The 9,690-nt window shown below is 29.3% G+C and overlaps 2 protein-coding genes across 2 annotated transcripts; both read right to left on the bottom strand.

The window, feature by feature from the left end:
• Positions 1 to 941: 941 nt before the first annotated feature.
• LOC101507552 (delta-1-pyrroline-5-carboxylate synthase-like) lies at positions 942 to 2,339 on the bottom strand. The gene is made up of 6 exons (XM_073366223.1): positions 2,255 to 2,339; positions 2,096 to 2,176; positions 1,902 to 2,005; positions 1,668 to 1,743; positions 1,333 to 1,562; positions 942 to 1,239 (listed from the first exon to the last, which is right to left on the bottom strand). Exons 1-5 carry the CDS (start codon positions 2,337 to 2,339, stop codon positions 1,552 to 1,554), a joined length of 357 nt encoding a protein of 118 aa, XP_073222324.1. The 3' UTR covers positions 942 to 1,239; positions 1,333 to 1,551.
• A 1,905-nt stretch (positions 2,340 to 4,244) lies between these two features.
• On the bottom strand, positions 4,245 to 6,586 carry LOC101507237 (UDP-glycosyltransferase 83A1-like). Its single transcript, XM_004489473.3, has 2 exons — positions 6,021 to 6,586; positions 4,245 to 4,971 (listed from the first exon to the last, which is right to left on the bottom strand). The coding sequence occupies exons 1-2, from the start codon at positions 6,499 to 6,501 to the stop codon at positions 4,331 to 4,333; spliced, it is 1,122 nt and encodes a 373-aa protein (XP_004489530.3). The 5' UTR covers positions 6,502 to 6,586; the 3' UTR covers positions 4,245 to 4,330.
• Positions 6,587 to 9,690: the final 3,104 nt, after the last annotated feature.

Genomic DNA, 9,690 nt, shown 5'->3' with positions numbered 1-9,690 from the left:
TACTTAGAATACCAAAGTGTACCTTTACAATTCCTTGATTTATTATGACATACAATTAAAACTTACTCATCGGTTATAATTGGTATATTGTGCATAACATTTTTTATGCTACTAAATTAGAAAAATTCATAGACTCTCAACACCAAATCTTTTTTTATCATTATCTCGAAAAATACAAGTATATCCTTAAAAGTGCTATTTATAAGAAGTTGTTTCGTGAGAATACAATATTTATTGAAAGATAAAATTCATATTAATAGAAGAGATTTAATGATATTCGTAAAATCTAATGTAATTGTCAAATGCTAATATTATTAAATTGTGTATTGTGTTTTAAATTCAAACCCCAAGTTTTGCAATTGTGTGAATTTCTTTATCATTTCATATTAAAACACTATAAGAAAATTGACTTCTGGTGACATACAAAGTTTGTCACTAAAAGTTAAAAACTGTAGGTAAAACTCAATAATACTTTGAGTGACACCCGGGTCAAATGTCAACTTTAAGGGGACGGGTTGCTATGCTTTGAAGACTGTCACTACATGTTTTGAGAACTGTCACTACATTTTTGGATTTCTACCTACAATAATGGCTGTCACGAAACATTTAATAAATATAAATAAAGAATTTATCTATTCCTACGGTTTGGTCTGTCACTAAACACTAGATAAATATAAATAAAAAATTAATATATTCCTACGGTATTGTCTGTCACTAAAACTTATTATTATTTATTAAAATAAATTTATTTTATCTCCCCACTAATTATAATTCTAAATTATTAATATCGGTAAATTAAATTTAAATTTCAAATTTATTTTTATTAACTAATTTTGTTAAAACATACAGTTTATTTTCTAACAGTTAGATGAATCCTAATGTGGAAAATGTCTAACAGTTAGATGAATAAAATAATCAGAAACATAAACAAAGTAGTTCAACATTCTTTTCAACTTTTAGAAATTGATGGGATTAGTCAAAGTTTAAGATTATAGAGATGATAATAAAGCAAAGTAAAAACTATTAATATTTGCATGATTGAGGAACATTATGTCCCAAAATTAAAAATAATGGATCAAACTTTGGGAAAAGCATTTGAAGTACCCTTCTATCTCATAATGCTATGTCAGTATCTGTTGAAAGGATACTGACCAAAAAGAAAATACATACCTCACAACTTGAGATATGAAAGTCTCAGCCACTTTAGAATCTTCTGGGACAATGCATTCAGTATGATCGCTGCAGAAACATCGAATAAAACAGCAAAGACCTTTAATAAAATTAGTGATAGTGATAACAAAAATTAAAATTATTCTGAGGACTCGAACATGCCTTCCATGTTTATTTATGTGGTCAATGGCAGCGAAGACATCTTCAACAATTTCAATTGTGCAAGTGAGTTGTACTCATGATGAAAAGAACTCATTTCAACAATGTTTAACATGTCATTGGCTTTTGGTCCACCATACATTTGAACACTTGCAAGCCATTTATATCTATTTATACATGTTTTCCAATTTTGAGACAATTATGATGCACTTTCTTGCACTGCTACACCATTACTACATTTAAACACAAAACAAAATCCATTGTGTTACGAAAAAACAAACAAAAAGCTTCCATTTAAACCAATTTTCATATAAGTCCATTAGGAAATAAGGTCAAACCTTCACGTTGAAGTTCAAGGATAAGCTCATTAAGTCGACCATTACACGACAGATACTTGTGTACAAGAAGAGTTTCCTAAGAATATCATGACACATTATTTCAATGAGCACAGTCCATAAATTCTATTCACAACATCAAAATAACAAGCAAGCAAAATCCAACAGGCTAGGAGAATGTCAATGAACATTTTTTACAGGGAACAAAGCACTACAAAGGATGTGAATGCTAATTACCATTGCATTGCAGGCACCAGGATAATCAGTTTTTGCATCCCTAATTATCTGCTTTGTCATATCAATATTAGCAGACTTGTCAACATATACATGACAAATTTCATCTGCATAACAAAAACACATAAAACAATTTCAATGAAGTCCTAGTTTTTCTTACATGTTTACACATAGGAAATTTATATGTGATACAATACCAGCATGACCAAGAACTGGAATTCTTGTTGACTCCTTGATTTGAGAAACAAGCCTGTTAGTGCCTCTAGGGACCACAAGATCTATCACATCATCAAGTTGCGGCAGAGTATATTAATTAGTGAAAATCATCACAAACATATAATTATGAGGATTTTAACTTGTAATATCTACCTTGAGTAGATATGGAATTTCATCTCTTGAAGTCACAAACCCAATGAGTTTGTCGCCAACTGTATCTGGCATGATTGAAGTAATCACCTACAACAAAGAAGAAATATATATGTAAAGATGGAAACTTAATTATAGCAAATATGATGATCTAGATTGACCTGAAAAAACTACAGCCTCAACTAATAAAATGAATGGATATTTTAACACAATTAATTCAACTTGATAAATTGAAGGAAGTTGGTGTTGAAAATTGAAATTGAGGGACATCTTTAATCCTTCAATTTAGCTGAGGACTTTCATGTCTTCCAAATAGATAATTTTCCTTTCAACTACTCTTACATTGATCAGGTTCAGCCATATTCTAACTCTTGCAATATTTAAATGTTAGAGAGGTTCAGATTGTATGAGGCAAGAAGATTAACATAATTTAGGTCCATCACAGATAATGCAATAACAGATATTGAAATGGTGCACTATATGAAATCTAAAACTCATGAGAGAGATGCCTTTGAAGTTAGATATAAACAAAGCCTATGATCGTATTGGTTGGACCACTAATCTACGGAAGTCAGAGGTTGGCAGCACTGTCATTTTGCGACTGCTATCTTTTCAGCGGCTCCTGCTGCTGCGCAAAACGCTGCTGACGCGATATTCCCACTGCTGCAGCAGCTGAATTTCGCGATGCATTAAACCTATTTCTTGTCACATGCAACTTTAAAACTAATATGTGACCTGTTTGATTTAGATATTAAACCTGCTAAAGCAACTAATCAATCAAAATCAGATTTGTTGAATTAACACCCATGCAATGCAACCTGCATTAAGATCAAATGCATGGTAAACTGGTGGCTTGTATAATATTGAATTGAATGTGCAAATTGTTTTGCAATTTGGGGAAATGGTTCAAGACTGCAAAAGTACTAGCCAATAACCACTAACGAATTCCAATTTGTTTTGGTACTCATAATAACTAATGAATGAAAGAAAGCTTAAAAAAAACAGTGTAAAAGTGTATTACCATAATCGTTGAGTCGCTGAATACGTATCGAAACGATTAAAGAAAAACGATTGAAGATGAATACATATTGAAGAAGAAATCGATTGAAGAGGAAATTGAAGGAATTGATGGAATACGGAATCGATGTTATTGACAAAGAAATTGAGAAAAACTTGGACAATTTATGAGATGAAATCGGAATAGGGAAAAAGAATTTGAGTGAATTGATTTCGAAATAGGGAAAAAGAATTTCAGAGTGAATTGATTTCGAAATCGGAATGAAGGGCGAATTGATTTTTTGAGAATGAGTGAATTGATTTCGAAATAGGAACGAAGGACGATTTGAATTTCAAGAGTATGAGTGAATTTTTTGAAAAAATTTATGGGCAAAAATTTTATGGGTACAATAATGCTATTAAAATTTATGGGCAAATTGATTTTTGTGTGAACAGGTGAACTGATTTTTAGGATATGAATAATTAAGTTTTTTTTAAAGTTATGATGTATTTATTATATTAAATGAGAATAAATAACACTCTCTATGTAGTTAAAAGTAACTATAGTGACAAAGACGACGCGACAGACAGCTATCGTGGCTATCGTAACATGTTGTGCAAGTTTCGTGATCCAAACACCACAACAGGACACAATTTTGATCTGGTGTTATATTTTACACATAAGCATGATGGTTGATGAGGACCTAAAAGGAGTTAATTAGAAGGAAAACAAAGAATATTTCAAGTCAAGACTTTATAATAGTTTTATTTGTGTTTAATTTGAATTGTAATAATTTTAGTTAAGTGGTGTAAGCTCAATATGGGTCTAGAGAATTAACTTTTGATTTATTTTAGTAATAAGGTAAATACTTCTTTAAATATCTTGTAAGAGTCTCATTTTGAAAAACTTTGAAATGAATTAGAATTTCTCTAATGAGAATTGTGAGTGAGATGTGCCTCCTATTTGATTTCTTGAATTAGAACTTGCATGAATCTTATCAATCGATTCCTTATCATTGTGGCGATTTCACATTGACTTATCAATTATCCTTAAATTAGAAACAATATTATTAATTCACCCAACTAATAAACTTTTGGAGGTTGTTTGATGACTCACCACCTTCTACCATATTATTGATAGTCATTTCCTTTATTTTCAAACACATTTCTTTTATGTCATCATCATCAAGTACTTGTTCCACCTTCCTCTTTATCTCTTCCTTTGATATAAATCCATTTTCATCTTTTTCTAATGCAAGTCCATTCTTCCACACATCACATATATATGATTTATTAAGAAATTGGTCAGTTAAAAAAGGCCAACAAATAAATGGTACACCAGCATGTACACCTTCAATGGTAGAATTCCAACCACAATGACTAATGAAACAAGCAGTAGCAGGGTGGTTCAATATCTTCTTTTGCGGCGCCCAACCAACAATCTTCCCTTGAGTTCCAAGAAACTCATCAGGGTATTCATAGCTTACTATGTTGTCATTATTCGGACGAACGATCCAAAGAAAAGGCTTGTTAAGGAGATCAAGATTATAAGAAGTGTTGCAAAGCCACCACTCTGCTAAATTTATAGTTTGAATTTCTTGTACAATATAATCAAAGAGTATCTTATCTGTTCCATGCCATGGTAAGTTTGTTGTGTCCATCATTGGTATATCGGGGGAGATTTGAATTTCTTGTTGTTTGGTTGGATTTCCTGCAATGCCAGAAGGAAATCATGATAGCCTCAATGTTAATATCTACTAGAGTTAGCAATTAATTTTTTAACCATTTTATTGGAGTGAAATATTTAATGACTTTACTATCTTTTAATCTTTGTCTGAAAATTTGACTGAGGTCTTCCATCTTATTTTTGTTTTATTTTTTTGTCGTTTAGCTTGACAAATCTAGTATCCTATTTAAGAAATTTGAGTCTAGTTCTACTTGGATTATTCTAATGTTGGTGGAGTTGAACACAACGTGTTCTTGTGATATGTTTTAATTTAATTAATACAAATTTAATTTAAAAAAAATTAAATGTATTTTTATAAATTATTTATATTTTGTGTTATAGAAAATTATTTTAATACTATATATCATGTTTATTAGTTTTATAATATCAAATGTTTTTTTAATACTAGTAATAATTTTAAAAAAACAATAATAATTAAAAATGTTTTTTGTTACATTTAAATAAACTCAGTATTGTATAAGTATCTCCATAAATTTTGTCACAAAAAAATATATCCACGCATTTTTCCAATATGCTAACATAAAATAGAGTAAAACAAGTATTTCGTTAGTTAAAAAAAATTCCATCAGTACAACTTAATTTATAGCTACAAAGACATCGACATATAGAGACTAAGATCTGAACTCGGGAATCTTAATTTCTCTATATTTAAGATGTGTATGTCTAACTACTAAGTTATTTAAAAGGAAAAAAAAAATGGCACAATGAACATCACATCAATAATGAATAAGAAATTAACTAGTTTCATGCATATGGTATTATATTTCAAATATCTAATTGTGAAATTTGTGGTAATTATTATTTAAGAAAAATATTAGTAAATAATAATAGAAAAAACTTGGGTGCATTTTCTTAAGTATTATTCCTATAATTCTTATCATAAAACACACATTTTATGGCTATAATAAATTTAAAAAAAATAATGAATTTGATAAAATCATAATTAATTAAGTTAAGAACCATTCGAAAAGTGCATAAGAAAATCCACATAAATTTTGTCTAATAATAATTACCTTCAGAATCAATAATTCCATCCTCGATCAATCTAGGTATGCAAACAACACATGCCAAAGAAGTTGCCGACGCCGGAAATAGTAAAGCCCCTTTGATGCCCAATTTATGGCCCACTTCCAAGGCCCAACCCATACTAAACGTAACAACAATACAATTGATCTTATTATTATTATCAACTTCTAAAGCATTAATATCTTCTATAAGTTTTGGAAGTTTATTTGGCATGGTACTTTTAATTGATAACATAACTTTCTTCGTATCACTTCTATCATCTTCAGATTCCAATCCATCAGAGAGTGTCACCACTTTTATCTTGTTGTTCTGACAATCATCCATATTCGATCGTTTATGATTAAATTCAGTATGTAGAAAAGTGACCTTACAACCATATTTAGTTAGAATTTGAGAGAATTGCATTAGGGGATTCACATGTCCTTGAACTTGAAATGGTATCGCAAGAAAATGAGGCAAATTGCCCATTGTTTAATTGCAAGATAAAAAGAATATATTATATTATGATGAGAATTGAAGTTATTTTTAGTACTAAAAGATGGCCTTGGGTGAAAACTACGTACAAATCATAGTGGTTTGACAATTTAAAAAACTACGTACAAATCATAGTCATGACTTTTTAAAAGGTAACTTTGATTTGTAGCATGCCATTCTCTAATATTTTATTTTGATTTTGGTTGCGTCTTCAATTTTGTTTTGAAGTTTTGGATTCTAAAATATAAGTAAATGAAAAAATATTCCACCATCCTGTTCCAATCAAGTCTTGGGACTATTTGACTGTGGAGAAACTATTATTTTTATCTGATCAAGTTTGGCCTATTAAATCGCGAAAAGTTTTGCTTATTAAATTCTGAAGTGGTTATTAAAACATAAATTTTTCAATCTAAAATCAATGTTTTAAAATCAAAGAATTTATTAAACTGAATCAGGGAGAAAGTTAAAATATTAATAAATATTATATTAATAAGTCAAATTTAAAGGTAAAGATGACATATTAAAATTTGAACAAAATCGGAGCAAGTTTTTTGCACAAGTATACACCACTAGAACCAATTTTCCTTCTTTCTCTCATTGTGGTTGCTAGAGACCAGAAATGTTGTAGTGCCCTGTCGAACTATTTAGGATTCAATATATTTTTTTTTTCCAAACATATATAGTAGTTATTAATTGGGGACTTATACAACATTCTTCTTTCTTTCTTGTTAACCTATATAATAACCAACTAGAGATTTATACGGCTTTTCTCACTAACTAATAGTTGGACGGTTGACTAATATAAAATATCTTTATTGTTTTTGTTCTTTAGAAATAATCAAATCATGTCATTATTATAAGTATTTTTTTCAAATATTTCACAAGGGTTTTTTTTTTTTTTTTGAAAATGATTTTCACACAATTTAGCAAACTATTCAGTCAAATTAAAAAAAAAATCATATTATACACATATATACTTTTCAAAAATAATAATTGAATAAAGAATAAAATAATAACAATCACATTATAAATTATTAAAAAATAAAAATAAAAATAAAAATAAAAATATATGTACCACACTACTAATAATAGAAATAAATGTGGGTCTTACAAATGACAAATCATGTGTCAACACATATATTGTCTCAAATAATGTGAATTTTATTGCAGTAGTATTAGAGTCCCATAAATATATATATTTAAACAGTTTTATCTTTTAAGCAAAGTTTTTAAACTTGTTTGGGTCCTTGATGGTTAGTATATCTTCTTTTAGAAGATTTTTTAAAACTTGATCAATTTTTGAAATAGCAGGTTGACTTGAAGTGACCATTCTTGGAACAATAGGAACACTTTGTTGTTGGTCTTGGAGAAGGTTTGAAAATCTGAGTTTTAAACGTCTTTGAAATTGATTTTGATGAAATTCTAGAGCGTTCTCAATTTTTCAAACTTTCTCGAGAAACTTATGTTTTTGTTCCATAACGTTCTCCTTTTTTAAAGCTACGTAGATAACGTTCTCCCTTTTTCAAATTTTCTAGAGAAAGTTTTGTTTTTGTTTCAGAACATTCTTCTTTTCTAAAGATCATTTTGTTCTAAAGATTGTTCTTGAAATTTACTTTAATATGAACATTTGGTTTACATTTATCCTCTTTTCTTTTAGGAACAAAGAAGTTTTCATACATTGTTTTTTTTTTTTTTTTTTGAGTTTTATCAAAATCAAGACTAGATTTTTCAAATATTCCTACTTGAGATCCCATGATTTTTTTAAAGATTTCAATAGCTCTAATGAAATTTGACAAGTCATTTTTAGGAAGTTCAATTTCAATTTTAAGGAGTACGTTCTCTTTTTGCGTTGCAGAACATTCTTGACTTTCAACTTTAAAATTATTGAGCTGCGATCTTTCAGATTTTGAATGATCTTTTTAAGTTCATCATTCATAACCTGAGTTTTCTCTTTCTCTTCTTTTTCTTTGTAAAATTGTTCTTTTAAAGAACTATGTTTTTTAACAAGAAAATTTGAATCATTTAGCAAATTACCAAATTTCTTTTCTATTTGTTCACATAAAGTGCAGTGTTCAGAAATGGTTACCTCATTTTTTTCTAAGTTTTCCATTAAGCATATGTTGGCTTTTGATATTAATTATTCTTCCTAAATCTTTTCCTCTAACTCTTATTAGGTGCTCAACTTTAGAGGCAGTGCTCTGATGTCAATTGAAGTAGCAATGTCACTTTACAAGAAATTAGGGTTTGAATTGTAAATTCACCTATTTAAAATTTCTTGTTAAAAACGTAAGAAAATAACTCAAGATTGATCTTGACTGTGAAAACAGATAACGTTATTGGTTAGTTAAAATCAACAATTTAACTTATCTACTTAACTTGATGATCAAAAAGACTGAAAGTAAATAGAGATAAGTGAAGAGATATCACACAATGATTTATCATGGTTCACCTAATTCGGGCGACGTCTAGTCCTCACAACCGTGAGATTTTGCACTAAGTTTTCAAATGGAGAACATTATTGGTTTTACATTATTAGTTAAAGTCAACCTTGATCTATTACATGGAAATTCCTTTCCATCTAGAAAAGCATTCAATCATGTCACATATCAATCTTTAGAGAGAATTTTTACACTTCACCTTTTAACCATAAAAGGATGTTCTACACATTACTCAAACTATATTTAACACTACAGTCTTGAGTTACAAAGTGATAATTTAAAAAGATTGGTAGAATCTAAGTATGCTCAACTTGTATTTGAGAATTGATTCTTGACAAAAGAATTCAGTCGAATGATTCTAATATTTGAAGAAGAAAACATAATTGAATCTTTTGCTTGTGATTGAGAAGCTTTCAAGTAAGTAAGTGTATGTAAGTGATGGGGTTCCTTTTATTGGCTTCAGAAAGGTTGATGATAACTCATTTGACTCTTGGAAAGGGTTCAACTGCCATGTGTCATATTTGTGGAAAAATAGTCAAATTTCAAACCAAGAATGTTCTTGACTGAACATTCTTTGTTTTTTCAGTTTTCTGTAGAACTTCCAGATTTGATGCTTTCTTTGGACAATGTTTGGAGGTTGCTTTATCAAGAGTATAGATGTATCAAAGTTATGCTGAAGTTTTAGTTTCAAGAACGTTCTTCATTCATAACTCATAAGCTAGAGCATGATCGTTCTTGAACATGG

The sequence above is a fragment of the Cicer arietinum genome, chromosome 3, assembly GCF_000331145.2.
Source record: "Cicer arietinum cultivar CDC Frontier isolate Library 1 chromosome 3, Cicar.CDCFrontier_v2.0, whole genome shotgun sequence".
Lineage (NCBI taxonomy): Eukaryota > Viridiplantae > Streptophyta > Magnoliopsida > Fabales > Fabaceae > Cicer > Cicer arietinum.
Note: the sequence above shows the minus strand (reverse complement) of the source record. Positions and strands in the feature narration are given on the sequence as shown.

Bases quoted from the DNA above. Each gene is read 5' to 3' on its own strand.
- LOC101507237 (XM_004489473.3), bottom strand. From the start codon at position 6,501: ATGGGCAATTTGCCTCATTTTCTTGCGATACCATTTCAAGTTCAAGGA. The intron at 4,972-6,020 runs GTAATTATTATT...CTGGCATTGCAG, and splicing joins TGGAATTATTGATTCTGAAG to GAAATCCAACCAAACAACAA.
- LOC101507552 (XM_073366223.1), bottom strand. From the start codon at position 2,339: ATGCCAGATACAGTTGGCGACAAACTCATTGGGTTTGTGACTTCAAGA. The intron at 2,006-2,095 runs GTATTGTATCAC...TTTGTTATGCAG, and splicing joins TCCAGTTCTTGGTCATGCTG to ATGAAATTTGTCATGTATAT. The intron at 1,744-1,901 runs GTAATTAGCATT...TGATATTCTTAG, and splicing joins CTGGTGCCTGCAATGCAATG to GAAACTCTTCTTGTACACAA.